Source organism: Prinia subflava, chromosome 9, assembly GCF_021018805.1.
Source record: "Prinia subflava isolate CZ2003 ecotype Zambia chromosome 9, Cam_Psub_1.2, whole genome shotgun sequence".
NCBI lineage: Eukaryota > Metazoa > Chordata > Aves > Passeriformes > Cisticolidae > Prinia > Prinia subflava.
The window spans coordinates 7633591-7654375 of NC_086255.1; the positions used below are offsets into that span (position 1 = coordinate 7633591).

A 20785-nucleotide genomic window follows, 5' to 3' on the forward strand; every position below is an offset into this window, starting at 1 on the left:
CTCTCAAACTTTCTTTAGTCAGGCAGGCACTAATTTCTGTTTCCTCTCAAATGAAAGCACTGTCTATTGAAGGCATTCACATGTGATCAGAATGTTTTCAAATAAAACAGTTCATTATTTAAATGGTTTAAAACATTTCTTTCCAAATGCCACTACACCATTAAAAAAGCAAACGAGGAACCTGCAATTAATGTACACATGCTTAACTTTTAAACCTGAATATTCCTGCAGAACTACAGGCTCATATAAAGGCGGGCATATGCTCAAGTGCAGCATCAATGCATACATTAATGCACAAAGGCTGCCCCTCAGATGAGGCAGGATTTGGCATGCAAGCTCTTTTTTCAACCATTTGAACATTTTTTCTTCAATACTTTCCACCTTTACTTCAGTATTTCACTACCAATTTTTATCACCTCTTCACGCTCAAGTCTTCTGGATGTGCTGGCTTACTGGGAAAGGTGCTGAAAGACAGGGAATTACTACCGAGACCCCGCCTCGGTAAAAGCAAAAAATGAATGGTGTGGCCCGGCAGAGCCGAGGCGGCAGCGGCAGCTCGGGAACAGGCCCGGTTCCCTCTGCCCAGCTCAGCCGTGCCAGCCCCGCCAGGGAACCCCGCTGCACACACAGCCCCCGGCCAGCCCAGCCCCACACACAACCACAGAATGAACCAGGAAAGCGTCGCTTTGAAACTGCCAACATCCCGCAAAGCACCGGTGACGGAGACTATTGTCTGGTGGTCACGATGAGGTGGAAATCCTGGGGAGTTTCCTGATTTCTCTGCTTTATTGTTTGTCTCGCTGAAACAGCCGGGCAACGGCCTGGTGAGGGCCGGGCCAGGGCTGCCCTCAGGCCCGGCAGAGCCCGGCGGTGACAGCCCGAGGCCGTGCTGGGGCTGCCGCCGCTCCCTGCTCCCCCGGCACCCACGGCTCTCCAGGGCCTCGCTGGGGCGATTCGTTCCCTTCCTGTGCTCCCTCCGGGGCCCGCCCGGGCAGCTCGGCCTCCGCCGCCCGCGGCAGGGCCGAGCCGGGAGCGGACGCGCGCCCTGCGGGGCAGCGGGGAAGCGGCGCCGGGCCCGGCCGAGCCCCCGCGCCGCGCTCGGTGCTAGGCCCGGATCGCATCCCCGGCGCGGCGTGGCCGGGCCCGCCGGCGGCCTTACCGCCTCCACGGCGTGCTGCAGGATGGAGGTGAACTTGGAGAACATCCTGTCCCGCGACTGCAGCAGCCGCTGCCGGGAGGACCTCGAGAGCTCCTCGATGCGCCGCCGCCGCCGCTCCAGGGTGAGGGCTGCATACGGGGGCCTGGCCGCGGGGATCGGGCGGGCGGGCGCCGGCGCTGCCTCTCGCTCCCCGGCGGACACCGTGGCACTGACACCGCCGGCTGCGCGGCGGCGGCTGCCGAGGCTCCGGGTGTCCTGCAGAGGCCGCCACCCCCCGCACGCAGCTCGGCCCGGCTCTGCCCGCCCCGCTCCGCTCCGCCCGGCCCCGGCACTGCCAGCCGGGAGCGCCGCGTTCCCGCCCGGCCGGGCCGCTTGTGCCGGCCCCGGGGTGCGGCGGGGCGGGACGCGGGCGGTGCGCGGCTCTGCCGGGCTGCGAGCGGGCCGCTGCTGTGCCCTGAGCCAGCCTCCGCTTCTGCGGGCAACTCCCGGCAAGGGAAGTGAATCACAGGGACAACCACTTAGACTGGAAAGAGCTCTGAGATCATCGAGTCCAACCTACGACCGTACACTACCATGTCAACCAGATCATGGCACTGAGTGCCGTGTCCAGTTTTTCCTTAAACACCTCCGGGATGCTGACTCCACCACCTCTCTGGGTAGTCCATTCCAATGTCTAATCACCCTCTGTGTGAAGAAATTCTTCCTAATGGCTAACCCAAACCTCTCCTGACACAGCTTAAAATTGTGTCGTCTTCTGCCACTGGTTGCCGGGGAGCAGAGTCTGACCCTACCTGGCTACAACCTTCTGCCAGGGAATTACAGAGAATGGTAAGGGCCTCCATGAGCCTCCTTTTCTGCAGGCTAAACAGCTCCCGTGCCCTCAGCCACTCCTGACTGGACATGTGCTCCAGACCCTTCCCCAGTTTCTTTGCCCTTCTCTGGACTAATTCCAGCACCTCAATGCCCTTCCTGAACTGAGGAGCCCGGAGCTGGACGCGGCACTGGAGGTGTGGCCTCACTGGTGCTCCGTGCAGAGGGACACCCTGGTCCTGAGATGGGCCAGGATGCCATCGGCCTGGTTTCCCACCTGGGCACACACTGTCTCAGGTGAGGGGAAGGGGTGTCCACCTGCACAGTCCCTGTGCCCAGAGGCTGCCATCAGACTTCCACGAAGGTCTCTGGGGTCCCTCAGAATTGTGAGGGTGGGGAGATGGCTGCCTCCACCCTCCTGCCGGCATGGCATGGGTACGGAGCAACCCTGGCATATATGGCAAAAGGCCCAGCTTGCCATCTGCTGAGACATTTTGGGTCTGTCATTGTCCACAGGGATGATAAGATCCTCAAGCAAATAACTCTCCACAAAGCAGTGTAAGGGTGATGAAATCAGAAAGTCACTAAGTTGTGGAATCACCATCCCTGAAAGTGTTCAAAAAATAAGTGGACCTGGCACTTTGCGATATGGTTTAGTGGGCATGGTGGCATTAGGTCAAAACTTGGAGCTGACAGTCTGGGAGGTCTTTTCCAAATGTAAATGATCCTGTCTTGTTGCTGCTGGGTGACAGGCTGGTGGCATGGATGGCATGGTCCTTGCAGGATACCACAGATGAGAGGGCCTGGGGCAATGTGCACATTGCCCATTTCACTGTTTGTTTGTTTGTTGGTTTTTTTTCTACACAGAGGGAAGGAGACAAAGAGAGCTTTATTTCACCTCCAAATCAGAGAAAATTATCATCCCTCCCATTTTGCAGTGCCACAGGAAAAGCAGAGGTAAAGTGGGGTGAGCAGAAGTTATAGATGTAGCTGGCAAGCAGTATGATGCTTTGGGAAAATATTTGGACACTTGTCAAATTTACGTAGGAGAATGTGATTGCTTTGGCACTGGGTAGCAGAATGAAATGTTGGGAAGGTGATAGACCAGTATGGGAAAGGGAAGAGACCCTGTAGTACTAAATGAAGGAAAGCTTCCACATTAGTTTTTGGAGAGGAATGAACACCAGCCTCCTCATATGCTAGGAGCATGCAGAGAGAGATGAATCAAAAGACAGGACAAAACTACTATTTAACTGCTCTTCTTTACATTGTGTCATCTGGGAAATCTATGACAATGCTGTGATGAAATCTTACTAATGATTCTGCTGTACTGATTGCTATTACTACCCCTGTGCTTTGCAGGCATGGAGAGCTACAGCCCAAATACTCTGTGGAAGTAAATACTAGTTGTACATGGACACCTTTGTTGCAGTTGTTAAAGAGCAGAGCTTTTTCCTTCTCAAAATCCAGAAGTCCAGTTATCAATTTAAAAGGTAATTATGTTGGATTTTTTTAAAATCTGATTATTCTCTATTTGTCAACATATAGATGTTCATAGGAAATGTAAATTTTTTATGAGTAGCCATATGATGAGAGATCTCTGTGTTTAGGTGATTATTAACTTGACAGGTGCTACATTTGGAAGATGCCTGCATACCTGTGTCTAAGAGAACATGGTCATTTAAGATGCTTTTGCAATCTGTTTTTTCCAGCAAAAAATATCTTTTAAATTTGCTTGGGCTTTCCCATCTCCAAGCAGCAGAATGAATAAAGAGACAGTAAGATATCATGAAGATATAAAAGGAGACAGTTTTATAACTGTGAGAATATTCCTAATCGTACTTAACAATTTATGAAATCATAAATCACAGAGTCACAGATGGTGAGGTAAAGCTTGTGTAGTACTTAAGGGACTCTTATTATTCTAAGAATGACAGATGTATATAAATGCATTATTATTTAAACAGAACAGTTCATTGTGGTTGAAATTAAGATTTTGGTTGTAAAAGTGACTTCTTATTAAGATTTCTGAATGTGAAATGCCTTGCAGTAAAGTAAAAAAAAAGAAATATTACATGTAAATCATTTTCCTAAGCCTATTAAACAAATTGAATCACTGCATATAACTCTGCATTTACCAACCAATAGATTGGGCTTGAATTTGTAGTCAGAGTGCAGAATCCAGTCTTTGGTGCTTATGTGTCTTACAAATTGTAGATATATATTTTTAATGATATTTTATAGTAGCCTCTAATTTCTCAACCATGTATGTATGTCTCACTACTGGGATTATTGGATAAATACTGGCAAACCAGTAGTAATCCAAATCACTGGAAACTAATGGAAACATTATTTCACCAGTGTCAGTGCAGAAGAACTCAGCTGAGGTTACATTTTGTTTGGATTCTTCTTGTTCTCATTGGGGATGATTCAACTGGAGATGATGCAGTTATGGATGGGCTACCAGTGTCATGTCATGTGTAACAATACAGCTTCACCTGCTCATGCTTGATGTTATTTCCACTGAAATAAACACAAGTATTACTACCTGTTTTAGTACCTTTGAGAGCATAGTTCTGCTGGCTTGGGGTTTTTTTTGGGTTTTCCTTTTGGCTAGGTAGTTATTTTTTTGAAAAGTGCATGCAGTGAGTTAGTGTTTTGCTTGAATCCGAGAAGTGCAAGTGTGAGAGTGAGGCTGTTCTAATTGATAGAGCTTTTGAGAACTTTCTTCTCTCTTACAAATTAATGAAATTGTCTAGATTAAATCAATTTAGATGGTGTGTGACTGTGAGATAATGTGCTGGCCTTTCTATCTGAAAATCTCTCTGCTATTTGGATGGATGGCACCAGGCCAGTGTCTAATGGATGCATTTGTCTGCATTACAGAAGTTCCTGCAGTCTGGACTTTTGCTTCAGAGAGCCTGAAGACTTGGTGAATTTTTTTACCCTAGATGAAAATTTTCCTGTTAGTTCTATGCCCAATGTCTGTTGATACTCTGTGCAGGATTTTATTTTGTTTGTAATAATCAGATTGACATCTATGTTTCCAGTGACTACTTGGATGAAATAAAGAAGTTTTAGAGGTTCAGCATGATCTCTGCCTTTGAGGAGGGCTAAGGAGATCTTTAACATAATTTTCAGAGCTTTCTGATGCTGGGCTTTACTACAGAAAGCAATCATGCTGCACACTGCACACTGAAGAGCATGCAGTGGAATTGAAGTAATTCTCTGGCATGAATTTTCTGGTTCTGTGCTCTCAGCTGCGTGCATCACCTCCCTCCTTGCTGATTGGTGAGCAGCTCCATGTAATCAGCTCATGCAGTATTTCATAAATCCCATTTTCAGGCGCGTTCTGGCCTGTGCATTCTGTTCCACATCTGCACATCTGCTCTTCCTGGGGAGACATTCATTTGTCTTCTGCTGGGTTACAAACTTCCCAATCGTTCATCTATTGTCTGAGTGCTTGCCTGTCACATCTGAGCCTCCTGACACCAGCACTCATTGCCTGCCCAGCAGCTCTTCCCTGTCTGTGCTTCACTTACACTCTCTGTGCCACCCTGCCTTACCTTATGTAATGGCTCGTAAAGGAGACCACAAGGAGGTCAGAAATACATGTTGTCAGTAAAATGAGATATTTCTCTTCCAATCACGTTTTCCTCAAATATTCCTGTTCCACTGGAAGCATTAAAATCCTGGCTTTCCTCTATAAGTAAATATATGGATGTTCCACCATACAGTATCTGCAAGTGCTAGCATATCATAAATTATTGAAAGCAGATAAAATACACTCAGATGTGATCAGTTAGAGTTTAGCCAATTTTACTGCAGTCTGCAGGCTGGCAGGAGCACAAGGATGCTTTTTCTTGTGGTAGTAGAAGCTGAAGCAAGGAGATTAAAGATTGACTACCGGGTCAATGTAATGTGTAATGAATGCAAGGGTCTGAATGCAGTTTAAATACACATAAACCTGGATTTTGCCCTAAAATACTGGGAAAAAAAATTGAGTAGTCTACCTGATATAAATGGGTTCCCTCAATCTTTCACCTGAGTACTTGCAGAGAGGAAAGTCTGGAAACAGAATCTGTGTGTATTTCTGGGGAGAATTTAGGTGCTTAGCCTTGACCCTACTAAGAGGTTTCGGAGTCATTTTCGGATTGGCTCTGACTGCATTGTTTGTTTTCTAATGCATAATAAGATTTCATTGTTACTTACATCTTTGGATTAAGGACTATAATCTGTTGATCCCTAAAATGTCATCAGATAATCTGTTTAATCATAAGCGAAAGCTGATCTTGATAGTCCATATGAGTTATGCAAATTAAATCAGGCACATTATTACCATGCAAGTATAGAAGCTTTCAGCAGAGCTCTCTTTCTCATTAGTCCACAATTAAAATTAGGTTTTTGTTAGGCTTTAAATTCGCATATCTTTGTCCTGAGGTATATTTGAAATCTCTCATGGAGCCTGACATTAAATTTTGGCACTGTAAAACATCTTAATTTTGTAGCAAGTGTCTGAAATATTTATGATCCACTCGGTAGTGGTTTCGCGATTAATTTTAAATTATTGATCGCACAATTATCTAGGCAGGCCCAAACTCCACGGAGTTCCATGGCAGCGGTGTTCTCTCCCCAGGTGTGACACCGGGAAGGCGCCGCTGCCTCCCGCCAGCTCCAGCTCTCCACAGCAGAGGGCGCAGCTCACCGGGCTTCACCTCTGGACAAAAGACGGCGTCAGAGCGAATCCCTCTCTGGTTTTTTCGGGAAAAAAAAATATCCCTGTGTATCCCGTATAGAAGGAATTGGTAAACTGGCTAGTAATGTTACCTCAAGGCTTAACTGCTGCGTATTGCTGGGCTTGGAAAAGCTTTGATTGCTGACAGCCCATCGTCTTAGCAGTTCACTTGTCCTGCTTGGCTCTCAGGAAATATTATTTGAAGCTCCGGGACTGGTTTGAGTTTGCAAACACATTGACTAACCCCTATGGCTCTCATGTCCCACCTGATATTTGCGTCATCTTTATTACAACTAAACCTCAATGAATTTAAGAAGGCTCCTGTATTTAAAGTTGCCCTTCTTGGCAACTAACTGAATTTTCCTGTGGTTCCCACAGAGGGGAAAGTGACCCTCACCTTTTCCCCTCACCAGAGGAAGGTGAATATCACCATTGCATTATTTTACCTGTGGGTAGGGGTAGAGGAAGAACCTGAACACTTCCTGTTAGAATTTCATGTTCAGAAGCTGTACTCTGAGCCAAACTCCATTTCCAGAAAAAGTCTGTACAGCTCAATCCTTTGTAATTTCTTTCTGAGTCATCAGCCCTGTAGGAACGAGCGTCTGCACTTGGATGAAGCCTTTAAAGAACTGAGCTGGAGGCACAACTGACAATGAGCAAAGAAAATGAAGTCTGTAGTAGACCCAGCATCACGTAGGAATATTTCTGTTGCTCATCCCTGTTCTCTTGCCTCAGGCTGCTTTGGACTAGTTTGACATTCAGGCCTCCTATTGTGAAATGCTGAAGTAAGCAGACCTGTGTCTGTAATGCAGCCAATGTCAAGGAACCTGTTCCTGATTAGATCTTGGTGCTGTAATACGCTGTACTTGATTCCTGCCTGGCAGCTCCTGTGCCAAGGGAAGTATTTCCAGGCATTTGGTTTCTCTGGTTTTATGTTCAGAAGCTATTATCCTCTGGCTCTCCCAGGAATTCCCATGTGGTATAGACTGAGCTGTTATTTGTACCTGGAGTGCTTGACTGCTGCATCAGACACCTGCAGTCTGCATTTCCTCCTTCCTCTCCAGCAGCAGCAACCAGGCAGCAGAGAGCCAGTTGCTGTATTGGTATTATGTGTACGTCATAAATCAAAATTCTGTGTTCAGATGTAGAAATCCTGTACTCACAATGATCCATTTCTTCGTGGTGTTGCAAAACAATTTGTCCCAGATCCAGATTCCAGCCCGCAGGGGGCAGCCTGACCCCGTGTTTTACTCCAGTGATGTGCTTAACTTGGGAATTTGGTCATCTGCTGGCATCTCCATCGGCGTGACTTGCTGTGGAATAAACAACTGAATGTTGTGGAGAATTGGCAGCAGTTTTAAGCTCAAACACATTCAAAAGTGAAGTAAAAAAAAAAGCGTGACTGAATTAAACCTTCTGGTTTTGGTTGGTTTGGGGTTTTTTTAACACATTGAAAGAAAAATATTGTATGAGAAAACTCATCTAGATCTGAGCTTTAAATACATTATATGTATAACAGATAGATTTATTGGTATATGTCAATAGGCAAGAGGAAGAAAATACCCAGAACCTGTGTTCATGAACATATTGGGCAAGACTAACAGGAAAAGGGTTTTTCTTTTTTTCCAAATATTTTCAGGAATCTTTCAGGATTTGAGTTTATTGTTGCCATGACGCTAGGATTGTGCTTTTGGCTGCTTGGCCCGTGTTCTTTCCCAAGTGTGTCCTGAGTCCTTGTGAAGCAGCCATCCCAATTTCCAGGAGATTTTTGTCTAGGAGGGTGTTCTACATGCAGGCATTTACCTTGGCTATAAAACTGATCAGTGCAGGGTCAAGGTACCAGGGGCTGATATCTTGAGTTAGTATGACAAGGAACAAGGCATTCAGTTCCTGAAAAAGAGCCAGTACTTCGTGCTCTCAAATCAAATTGCATCCACCAGCTAATTAAGGAATGATCTTGATATGCTCTGAAGGAAGGCCTGTCCAATTCTATACTTCTCAGCCAGAGGGCTCTGCAATACAGAGCTCAGGATAGAAAATACATATAAAGAAAATAGCATGTGAGAAATTAAGACAGTGATGTGTGAGTTCCAGGAGAACAGGGAGAAACCTAAGTATCTCTTATGATCAGACATCGAATTACACACTGAGGTACTTTCATGATGATTTAGATAATTAAATTTTTTTGGCCCCAGACTCTCTACCCCACACAAGCCTGGCTGTTCCCAGCAGAATGTAATGTATACATTTCTCAGAGTTTGGCTCATTGTAATTGCAACCACAGGTGTATTTTCCCTTCTGATTCACCAAACTTTCACTGTGTGTAGCAGTTCTGAGAGATTTTGACTCTAATTTATTCAGAATATTCTTTGCTATTGCCATGTTATTCATAAGCATCTTTGCTAAAGTGAACTTTGACCAAGGAAATGCTTGCCATGTTTTACATGATGTAAAAATGACTCTGTGGAAAAACACACATTTAACCAATTCTAACAGCATAAGTTAATTCAGGGTAAAGGGTAAAGCAGGGCACACAGCAAAATAATGCCCTTACTAGATGCAACTCTGAAAAGTATATAAATAGCAACAAAGGCATTTTGTGGGATCTCTGTCTCTCCTGAAGGCAACCACTGATGCAGGTGCTCCATCGTAGAAGGCCACTTGGCTGGTCAGGCAGGACCTGCCCTTGGTGAAGCCACCTTGTCTTTCTGAAGTCACCTCCCTGTTCTCCCTGTGCCTTAGCAGAGCTGCTAGGAGGATCTGTTCCCAGGCACAGAGGTGAGGCTGATGGCTCAGTGCTTCCCAGGCTCCTCATTTCTAGCTCTTTTAAAAATAGGAGCAATGTTTCTCTTTTTTCTAGTCACCAGGGACTTCACTTGACTTCCATGACTTTTCAAATATCATGGAGAATGGCCTGGCAACAACATCAGGCAATTCCCTCAGGACTCTGGGATGCATCTCATCACCTCCCACAGGCTTGTGTTCACAGCTCTTATTCACAGTACATTCTTCATACGTGACCTTGGGAGAACCTGGTGCAAAACCTGGTTAAGTTTCTGACTCTGAGCTCTTTTTTGGCATCTTCATGGTGAGGTTCACACGTAGGGGTGATGCTGAAGTTCTTCAGCAGTAAATGCTGCCCAACATTTAGATGACGTTTCCAAAGCTGAGTCTCAGAAAAGAATTTGTCATTTTGGCCTTTGTGTCCTAAGTTCCCACAGGTACAGCAGTCATTTTGATGGAAGAGCAATATAGAGTAGTTGTTAACAGGCTTGTCTGAGGGCTTTTCCTTAGGTTTCCAAGACTGCAAATATTTCTGGCTTATATGAAATCTATAACATTTATGTAATTGCATGATCTTACATAATGTAAGTTCAATACTGTAACTTTTGCTGTAAAAGTGCATATTCCACAGAACAATATGGAGGGTTGAATAACATGTAGAAGAAAGGAGTTTTTAAAGAACACCAGACTAAGAAGAAACCAGGAAGATGACTTGGGATTTGTCTCACTCAGGAGAATTTCCTATCTTTTTTAATTTTTCGTGTGGGTTTTTTTGGTTCTTTTTTTCCTAATGGTTAAGCCTCTTTATATATATGTGGGATATTTCAGGAAAAAAAAAAAAAACAAAAAAAACTTAAGCAAAGATTTCTTTTAATATTTGGTGTGAGTAATTTGGATCTCAGTTCTCCTTTGAAATGTATAAAAGAGAACTTTTGTCCAAAAGGATTACTGGGAACTGCCCTGGGAGCTCAGTGTAATCAGTGAAAGGCCATGTATTTATTTGAATATCTTGTCCATTACTGGCTAATTGCAAATTCCAGTAAGAGTCTTATATCGAAAGAGAGCTGTCTTGCTTTCTTGTCATTCATGTCATAGGAAACTATTCTGAGCTTATTAAAATTCTGATTAAATTATCAGGCTTAGTAATGCTCTAGATTTTGTTCCATTCTAGTATAACTGCTATAGGCCTGATTTCCCTAAAAAAGAAGCCAGCGGAATTATGGTGGAATGCATGGGGAAAAATTGTGGAAAAATCCAAGTTTCCATCATTATTCAGACCAGTTCTGGCCATCCTTGCCATTTGCCTTGCCCACAGAAGTTGTTCTTGGAAATCTATTTCTGTAAGAATTTGTCTCTTGTTCCAAAAACTTCCAAATTTTCTCACAATGATTTTCAAGAGGAAAGATCCTGCATTGTGCAAAAAAAAAGTATATTCTGACTGATGAGTTATCTGCATCAGACAAAGATGCAATGCTGACTCTTACCTGGTTTTTAATCTCTATGTCATTCTCTGCTGATTTTCATGGAAAAAAATAGATTTACATACTACTGATGAGATCTTAATTACTTTTAAAACTACTGTCCTACTTTATATGAGACAAACTGGTTCAAAAGTGCTGATAAGAGAACTTTCTGTTTTATGTTCACACAATGGCTAAGTGGCAGCTGCACAGAGAACACAGTCCAGTATTTGGGATACTTTTCTTTGAAAATGCAAGTTCTCTGCTTTGCTCTGACATAGATTTTCTCTGTGACCTTGGACAACACACTTAGCTCCTCAAGTGCATTGAGACAGGACTTGGAAACACTTATTTTTGGTAAAATATGTTAATGTTTGGACATCTCTAAGAAATGTCAATGTGCCTGTTTGGATCTCTTGAAGCCTGAATACCTTAAAAATTATTTTAATGGATCTTTTTACTCTATGAGTTAGAAGCTTAGTCTGTATAGTCAATAGCAAAATGCAGGAGATAGGATCCTACTTCCCAGCTGACTAATTCAGAAGCCTCAGGTAAATGCCTGAAATAAAACAATGTCAATCACTGCTCCTTAATGGACTTCTAAAGTAGTCAGGAAATGGCTCAATCAAACAGCTCAACAGCTGCTGCTGCTGCTAAAAAGGATCATCTCTGCTGCCTCTAATGGTTCCTCACCCTTCCTGGCTGTGCAGTTCTGCACTTGCCTTCAGTCATGTTCCAGTGTTCATCTGAGCCTTTGGTTCAGACAGCAAATGTAGGGAATTTGGATACAGAAAGTGAGCAGCTCTTTGTTAATTAATGAGCTAAATTAGTTCCATGAGGATCAAGGCAGTGCTGCAGTGAGGGAAGCAGGAACACACTGGTTGGACTGAGAGAAGAGGGAGTGCATAGGAGAGTGAGCAAGCCTTGGATTGGCTTGTCCATCTTCTCTGACTCAACTTCACCTGTAAAATGATATCTTATTTCTCTGCACTTTCCTTTTCCACCCTCTTCAGCTTCCTTCCACATCCCCTAGGCACTGACAGGATCTCAGACAGCAGCTACAGGAGCTGATTCAGCTGCCCACATGCAGATTGCCCAACTGGTACTCGTGGCTAATGAAGACATTGCCTCCAGAACTTGTAACTGTCTCCACTGCAGCTTTTTTCCTTTATTTTAATTTTTCTTCTTAAGTGCTAATTACTACAAAACTTGTAGGGATGTAGAACTTGTTCTGAATTATACCTTTTAGTTAATCCAAATTGAAATTCTCCGTATCCAAATCTGAAAATACTTGGAGGAGACTTGATGGAGGGGACAGGCAGGAAAATAAAACTCCATCAGCCTCAGGTCCTCAAGAAGCCCAGCTAAAAAACTCACTTTAATAAATAAGTACTGTATCTGACCCATTTTAGTGTTCTCTGCCCAACATGTCTGTTCAACTTCTCTACCACAGAGAGTTTACACAATGAATGAAATAAACTCTTTGTGTTCTATAGAATCCCAAGGTACAAATGCCTTTCCCTTCCTATTTCCTAGCAGTATAAAGAAAGGAAGTTCTTAATTAAAAAGCTAATTTCTGCATGTTCCTGAACCTTCTTTTTAAAGCCATCTATTAAGTACCACATGGGAGAACCTGTGATCGTGCCAGTCAGAAACTCACTGAGGAAGTGCATACAAAATGACTTAATTAAAAATACAAAATGCAGTCATACTACATTGACTGAGGAAAACCTTGGCTCTTTCAGACAAGAAAAGGAAATTTGAGTTGTTTGCAAGTGGAAAATTCTTCTAGTTTCAGAAAAGGAGCAGGGAAAAGAACTGTTTTTCAAAGGATGTCAGATCAGCTAAGGATAATGCCATAGGAGTTTAGAGAGAGAAGAAAAACTTGAGATTCATTTTATTCCTGCTGCTGGATTCGGAAACATGTGCAAGAGCGAAGAAAACAGAATGCCATAAGGAATGTGATTGAATTGAAGTGTAGGGAACACTGGGGTAATCCATGGCAAACAGAGCTGGATGTAACTAAAAGTCAGTGTGTGAGCATGAGCACAAATTCAGGCAAACAGATGTGCCAGCTCATGTTCTGTGCCTGTATCCCGTGCTGAGGGGGCATGTGAGTGCTGCCCATCCTGCTGCTGCTTCCATGCTTCCCTGCACAAATGCCCTCCCTGCTTGGCTGGCATGAAGGGCAAGGTGAGCAGTGCCAGGGGCTGCATCTGACAGAGCAGAGGCACTGGCTGGGCTGCACTTGCAGACAGCAGTGAGAATCTGTGATACATCTCTTCCTAGCATCACTCCTGACCTGTGGCCACAAGATAATGCAATCTTTACCACCTCTCTTAGATAAGATTCTGGTAATTGTGGGCTTTTCTGATAGAAAATTTGTGTAGGCTTTTTGCTAGTATGAAGATGCATAGTGCATGGTAGATCAGAGTGGAGGAGTGTGATTCAGTCTCTCCTGTCATTCAGTTTGCATGTTGGCTCCTTGCAGAACATCACAGATTGGGCTTTCTGTTTTTTAGTTCATCATTGCCCATTCTGAAATTGATAAAAGTCTGCTCTAATGTTTCAACTGCACTATTCTGATGTGATCTTCTAACCTGTCCTTCTTGACAAACTAGATTGTTGATTTGCTTAACTCTTGCCACCATCTAATAATCTGGTGGCGTAGGGGTTTTCTTTTTAGTGTGGCATGGGAATATTTGGCTTCACTAGGCTGGAGGCTGGGCTGCCATGGGTAAAGGTATCCACGAGATACTGATCTTGTTTTTCTGGTGTGTTGCATTTGGTCGCTTGGTACTTTTATTAAGGTGCCAGGAGGAAGCTGACTGCTGTTTTCTGTGTGTTAACGCCAAGATTGCTTCGCAGACAACATCGCTAGAAATTTTGTGTTTATATACAATTTACATGCAGTTACGCAGGTATATCTTTGCTTTTCGGTGCGTGCATTTCAAGTTGTGCCACAGACTTCAGCGCCAGGTCCCGAACGAGCGGAGCTGCTGTCGCACGGCGCTGTCAGTGACTCCGGGAGCAGACACGCCTCTCCAGCGCTCCAAGGAGCTGGAGCTCTGCCGCGCTGCTCTCCTTGGCGTCCGTGCCTCTTGCCGGCGGCGCGGCTGTCCCCGACTGTCGCCCTCTGCGGCACCGCGCCCCGCCGTGCGCCCCGGCCCCGCCGCACCCGAGCGCCGCCGGGCGCCGCTCCCCGCGCAGCCACCGCGCCCGGGAGCGGCTGCGGCCGCGGTGGCTCCGCCGGCGCTGCCCCGCCCCGCAGCGCTCCGCGCCCGCACACGCACACCCCGAGCCGCACACACACACACCCAGAGCCGCACACACACACCCAGAGCCGCAAACAGCGCGCACACAGCCCGCACACAGCCCGCACACAGCCGCGCTGCCGCCCCGCACCGCGGCGGGCAGGGCAGAGCGGGGCAGGGCAGGGCAGGGCGGGAGCGCGGCGGCGGCGCGGACCCGCCCGCCCGGCCCGGCCCAGCATCGGCCGCCGCCCCCCGCATCGGCCGCCGCGGCGCGGAGGGCGCAGGGCGGTGCGGGCCGTGCGCTGCCGCCGCCGCCGCAGCAGCAGCAGCAGTTCCGCGGCTGCCGAGCCCCAGCCTGAGCCATGTCTGCCAGAGGTGGGTTCTCCGCTGCGCCGGGGCAGCGCCGGGCTCGCGTCCCCGCGGGCGGCCGGGGCGCGGGCGGCGGAGCCGCGCTGACCTTGCTGCCCGGCCGCGCTGCGGTGCTCCGCACCCCGAGGGTGCGCCGGTGATTTCGGGGCAGGGGGAGGCCAGGGGATGACCCCCCGCCTGCCCGGTACCGTTCTGCAGCTGGGCCGTGCGGGGGGCGCCGGCGCGGGCTGCAGCGGGGCTGGACGCCGCAGAGCATCCTCCGGGGCCGGGCACCTGCCGGGGCAGCGCGGGGTCCCGCTCCGCCTTCCCCGGCGCCCGGGGGCGGCTGGAGGGGCGAGGGGAAGTGCGGCGGCTCGGTACGCGTTAAGTGACGGTGGGAATGTATGGATGTGTGCAGAGAAAGGAACATGGTGGTGAGGGTGGGCGTAGGGTCAGACCTCGGCGGGTGTTGCTGCTCAGGGAACGGTAACGGATTGGAGCTGGGTGTCTGATGAGCGCCGTGAGGCATCCGGCTCGTCCTGTCATTGCTAACGCAAGTGCTCCTGGTAGGGTGTGGTGGTAAATCCGATCGTCGGTTTGTACCTCTGATGGACATTTAAATCTGGTTTGAAATTAACGTTTTGAGTTTTACTTCAGATTTGCATTTTTTTAAAAAAAATAATTATGGCCTAAACTTGAATAGCCTTTGTCTTTTGCATGCATTTGTGTGTAAACTCTGGCTCTGTGTTTGCTGTTCTGGGCTGGAGATGAACCGATCAGCCTCATTGATTGCAGATCTCATCGTGTCCCAAAGTTCTGCTTCCAGTATGGGAAACTGGCATAGGTGTGGCACAAAGACTGATGCTTTAGGGTTTTTATTATAGTTAGCACAAATTAAGAGAGTGGAGACATAAAGTTAAGCATTTTCTGTATATTGTCATAACAAAGCAGAAATACTTGTAGGCATCTCCTGAAGACAGACAATTATCTGCACAATAACGACAAGTAAAACCACTCCCTGGATACCTCTGACTTGAAACAAATACTGTATAAAAATTATATATTACAAATTGACAAACCCCTGAATGTAAGGATGCATCTTATTTGTTCATCCTTTGATCTCTCTGCACCTTCATGTATTGAATACTGCTCAGCATGGACCAACTGTTTCATCTGCTTGGATTCCTGTTGACATCCAAAGGAGCTTCATGCACATTGTGTGACTCCTAAAAGGTTGTCGGCATTTTGCGGCTATGACCATACTCCTAAAGCATCACACCCATTTTAGATATAAATAATAAATGGTGTTAGAGTGGCATAATTCTTCATGGAACGGTAGATTTCTTGCTTTAGGGAGAAATGGACTATATTGGTCTCCAAAGAATCCATTTCTGGAAGAACACGAAGTATATGAGCATCAGTGCTGTGCTAAGGCTGCATTAGTACTTGTGGGGAACACCCAGCAAAGCTTTATAAACTGGAGCACATTTGTTGTTATTGAAGGAGTACCTGGATTTGAAAAAGTGACATAAAAACTTGGCAATTTCAGCTTTGCATATGACTCACGAAAACTGAAACATACAGAATGGGAAGCCAGGGAACATTTCCACTGGTCGTATTTCCCTTTCCTCCCCCCACTGTCCCTCTTTCCCATTCATCTGCACAACACATGATGTTTGATGCCTGCTCAATTCTGCTGGAAAGGTGCCTGGAGAAGGAAAGTGAATTCTTTCTCAGTCCCTCTCATGCCATCTAGTTTTTTCAGAGTAATTAATTGGAGAGAAAGAGAGAGAGAGAGAGAGAGAGAGAGAGAGAGAGAGAGAGAGAGAAAGACAGTCCATAGGACTTTGGAGAGCTAGTGAGTAAGATTCATGAGACAGATGAAGATATTAATTTCTATCAATATATCCTTTTAAAGTTTAACAAGTACATTTATGTGGAAAATACGTCAGTCTGGGCAAATAAATAGATTTATTCAGTGCTGACCAAAGGCTGTTTGTGTGTAAAACATTACAGACCATAGTCATTATTAATCATCTTAAACACTACTGCTGTTAGAAGTCAACACAGAACTAACTTTTTACACATTTAAATGATATGACAGGTTTAATGAGGTTGCTCATGAGAATGTAGCACAATTAAAAATTGAGTCTTTAAGGGGTTAGGGCTTTGTTCAAATGCCAGACAGGGACCCTGTCCTTCAGGAAGGCGGATTACCTCATGCATATGCAGCCTTATTAAAACCATGGTATCATTATGGTCTGCAAGCTCAGCGAATATTGATTGTTAATATTTTATGTGGTGTTAGATGTCCAAAGGTGATCATTATTATTCTGAATGCATCAAGCACTTGGAGCTGTCTGCTTGTTGATTATATACCAAGCATAACTAGCATAGCAAAAGGGTTAAATGTACACCTGTGACATTTTTCTTACTAAACTGCAGAGGACATGCAAGGGGTAATAAAAAACATCACAGTATGATCAGTGTTCAATCTGTGCAGCTCTCTATTCATCTCTTTTGCTCCAGGAGGCAGCATGGTGTAGTGAAGTGACTGCAACAGATGACAGAAGAAACTCCTGAAATCCCAGTACCTCTCAACTTTTGGACCATTCCTTTTAATGCTCCTTTTGTAGTTCCCTGTTGTTATTTAACCAAAACTACCCATATAGTCACTGAAATTATGACAGATTATAAATCAATACATAAATTATAACTAATATCACAAATTCATGTAATTTTGCCTTAAATAAAACTCTGAATTAAAGAGTATTATGCTTCCCTACTTGTACAATGGAAATAATGGTAGCTAAGTTTTTCAGAGGAGCTGCTGTGAGGACTAATGTCTCACCTGTGCCTTAAGACGAATTTTCTGAAACTTTCCTTTTTTTCTTCCACTCTTCATAGATCTTGTTGTTGCAGTCCTTCACACCTGTCTCTCACCTCCTGTTGTTATGTAAATGGAAGGTCTCTAACATTTTTCCACTATTTTCCTTGAAGTATGGCTTTAGCAGATGTGTTGACCAAATGCCAGATGAAGCAGCACAGACAAGTATTCCCAGAAGCTTGAACAAATAATAATTTTGGAAATCTTGTGACTGAACTAGGAGCTGAAACAAACTTTGAAAAACCACTTTTCTCTTCCCTGTCAAGTTGGAGTCCTTCCCAGGGCACTTTCATGTCCTGCTCTACAGCCTGTTGGGATCAGTGGAGAGCTGCCATTGACGTCAGTCAGGCTTTTTAGTTTTGCAGTTTGCAAAAGGCTTAATATTCCACTTTCAGCTGTTGTTAAGTAGTTGCTGTTAGGACTCATACATGAGTGAGTTTGGGTGTTGGAGTAAGCCTTATAGATTGTTGCTTACCTAAGGGCTTGTTTGCAAAGAGCTGTAAATTCTCTGGATGAAAGACATTTTTCTAAAGCCAAGTATAACTGTGACCTACTTGTGCATGTTATCTCACACTGCTTAAAAACTGTCAAAACTACTTGTTATCATGAAGGTCTAAGTTAATGGAAAAATGGCTATTTTTAACTATTATAATCTTCAGTTATGCTAGAGCAAACAGGCACAAATGGGAGTGTTTGGTGTGATCAGATACAAAGATCTTTGCTAATTTTTCCCCTAAATGTTGAAAGAATTAGCACGAGCTGTATTTAGTCCAGTAGCAACTACTTCAGGAAAACGAAGACGTGTGAAATTGGGAGTTTATTAAGACTGCTGTGGTTTTTTTTGGTGAGAAAGTCACTGAATTTTGACAGAAGCTAGTGTTGAAGAAATATTAATGGTGTCCAGTATTAACAAGTTGTAGTGTGCCACTCATCACACTCATCAGTGTGATGCTGCTAATGTGGGCATTGTAGAGAAGGCAGGTGCAGTTTTTAGCCTGTTCACTAGTCAAAGTAGTAGAGTTGTTTAGCTCAAGAATTTATTTTATACTACGATCCTTGTCTTTTCCAATATGATTTTTTAACAAATGTGGATCAAACACTTCTCATTTCAGGCAAATAAATCACCATGACAGTAGTGAGAGAGAAGCTTTGTTCTCATTTTACAGGTGAGACAAAAACTGGACTTTTTTTTTTTTTTTCCCTGAGTCTGAGGGTCAGGTCAGAACAGGGGAATTTCTGCCTTCTGGGCCTCTTCTCAGGCTCCTCATTTGTTCTTACACAAATTGATAATAGAGTTCTAACAGCAGATGATAAACTTCAACTCATTATGTTGTGCTCTGGTAGCAATTCTTTCTTCCTGGACACTGCACATTCCTTGATTGATCTATCTCACAGTTGGGAACTTCTGTGTTAAGAAATCATTGATTTTTCAATGAGAAATTTACATACCAAATCTTGAGTTCCTACCATTACCAGTCTTTATTTTTCTTTTCCAAATCTTCTCATTCTCCTCAGATAGCTGTAGACATGGCTGCTGTTGCTGGCAGCGATGGTTTTGATTGAAGTCTATGCTGAGTGATTTAAAAACTTGCTGCTGGGAGCTTCTGGTCAATGTTTTATTACGGTCTGTGATTTTCAGGGTAACATTGCTCTTATCTAAAGAAAATAGCCACTTAAGAGGTGGCTGCTGTATCCTTTTCTGAAATCTAGTGCTCTGTTTTTCTCCTTGTTGTCAGAGGTATTTCTTTCAGGCATGTCATGATGTCCCTAATTCGTGATGTGACAATTTCATGGCTGTTACCAAACGCTCTCAGGCTGAGTGACTTGGACAGTGGGGCAGTGTGAGCTGGCTGGACATTTCCCTCATTTTAGAAGTTGAGAATTTAACATGTTTATGGTAGTTAAGCACTGTACTTTCAGTGCTTAGTGATTTTCCCCATTTTCCTTGCTCCAAGGCTCCGTAGCCCAGAGGAATGTGTTCTTGGCAGGGTCTGGGGCTCTGCAGCACTACCTGAGGCAGGCTGTGCGTGCAGCCATGCCCACACTGCTGTTTCCCTCTTGGAATACCTATGCAGGGCAGCATCTGGAACTGGCTCTCAGAGCTTTTCTCTCCTCAGCTTTTGCCCTGAATTTCTTCTGTACTGATTTTGCACTGTTATTTAATCCCATCTGCACTCTCTGTTTATTTCTTCTAAATACATGTAAAGATTTATGCCTTGTTCACTACTCATTTTAGGGTTTAAACCTCAATTTAATTGCTTAAGTAGCTCAGAATCAGCACCTGGATCATCAAATCACTGAAAGCAGTACGTGTCTGTACATGAGAACCAGTAGTTGCACCCAAATCTTTAAGCCTGGTAGAGCTTTTGTTTCAGTGGGAAATAAGAGTATTTTACAGAGAGTATTTTACTGCTGATGTAAACAGCAGTATCTCTTTTAGGCTGGTCCCTTTTGAGGTTTGATGCCTTCTTGCATCTTTTTCACCCTCAACAAACCTTAATCTGTGTTGTTTAACCTTTGAGATTAATGAAAATCAGTCCTGAATGCATGGAAAAAGTTGCATAGACTAATGGCAACAACAAGAGGAAACTGGGACAATGAGGTAGAGTCTATTTTAGATGCATGGTTTTGAAAGGAATTGCAAAGAAGGAAAATAAGCATCAGCTTATGGAAGGAAAAGCAGCAAAATTGCTTTTAGTGGAGAACACCAGAACCTCATGTGTTTCACAGTCTCTGGAAATAATCTTTTGGGGATTTCTATTTTTTTTAATAGGTTTGAATTGAATATTTCAAATTATTTTTTAATCTAATCTGTTAGTAATTGAAGATGAAAACCACACATGGTTAGTTCATGTGACTGGTGTAGTATTTCTTAGTTTTGCAGTGCTAAGGCAGAATCACACTGTGGAAGCAGACTTTTGCCTGGGAGTTCTGACACCAGCAAGTAGCCTTGGATTTTCTTACCATATACTGTTTAGGCAAAAGTATCTTTATAGTTAGATGTTATTCTTCATTAGAACCTAGAAAAAACTCCTAAACATTATACAGCAATAGCAGAGAAAAACTGTGAGACATGCATTTTTTTTTTAATGCTCAGCCTTTATTATGTCATGTTTTCTGAAAGAAATAAATTTTCAGAAGCTCACACCCAAATAAGAGTCCCATATGTTGTGAAGATAAATCCTTAGTTTGTAAACAAGGTGGGCCCAGACAGGCTGCAATAAGGTACAGTGTTGTGATGGGGTTGTTTTACAATCTTTTTCTATTTGCAATGCAGAATTTAATCCAGAATTAGAGCTTTGGTGAATCATTTTTTTCCATGTAAATGATGAAATGCAGCCACAGTGC

General features: G+C 44.5%; 3 protein-coding genes and 1 long non-coding RNA gene across 5 annotated transcripts in view; 3 read left to right on the forward strand and 1 right to left on the reverse strand.

The window, feature by feature from the left end:
• FHIP2A (FHF complex subunit HOOK interacting protein 2A) overlaps positions 1-1464 on the reverse strand; it is a 33653-nt gene extending 32189 nt beyond the window's left edge. The window contains exon 1 of one of the 2 annotated variants that reach the window (XM_063405249.1): positions 1160-1464. In XM_063405249.1, coding sequence (XP_063261319.1) covers positions 1160-1204 — 45 coding nt within the window. In that variant the 5' untranslated portion in view covers positions 1205-1464. The remainder of the gene's footprint in view (positions 1-1159) is intronic. The other variant, XM_063405250.1, reaches the window with a different exon arrangement.
• On the forward strand, positions 519-2578 carry LOC134555074 (collagen alpha-1(I) chain). Its single transcript, XM_063406428.1, has 3 exons — positions 519-716; positions 810-1987; positions 2113-2578. The coding sequence occupies exons 1-2, from the start codon at positions 519-521 to the stop codon at positions 1887-1889; spliced, it is 1278 nt and encodes a 425-aa protein (XP_063262498.1). The 3' UTR covers positions 1890-1987; positions 2113-2578.
• A 296-nt stretch (positions 2579-2874) lies between these two features.
• On the forward strand, positions 2875-8127 carry LOC134555098 (uncharacterized). The gene is made up of 3 exons (XR_010081371.1): positions 2875-2926; positions 3332-3462; positions 4856-8127. It is a non-coding gene; the product is annotated as an uncharacterized LOC134555098 (long non-coding RNA).
• A 6303-nt stretch (positions 8128-14430) lies between these two features.
• ABLIM1 (actin binding LIM protein 1) overlaps positions 14431-20785 on the forward strand; it is a 187534-nt gene continuing 181179 nt past the window's right edge. The window contains exon 1 of the mRNA XM_063405280.1: positions 14431-14577. Coding sequence (XP_063261350.1) covers positions 14565-14577 — 13 coding nt within the window. The 5' untranslated portion in view covers positions 14431-14564. The remainder of the gene's footprint in view (positions 14578-20785) is intronic.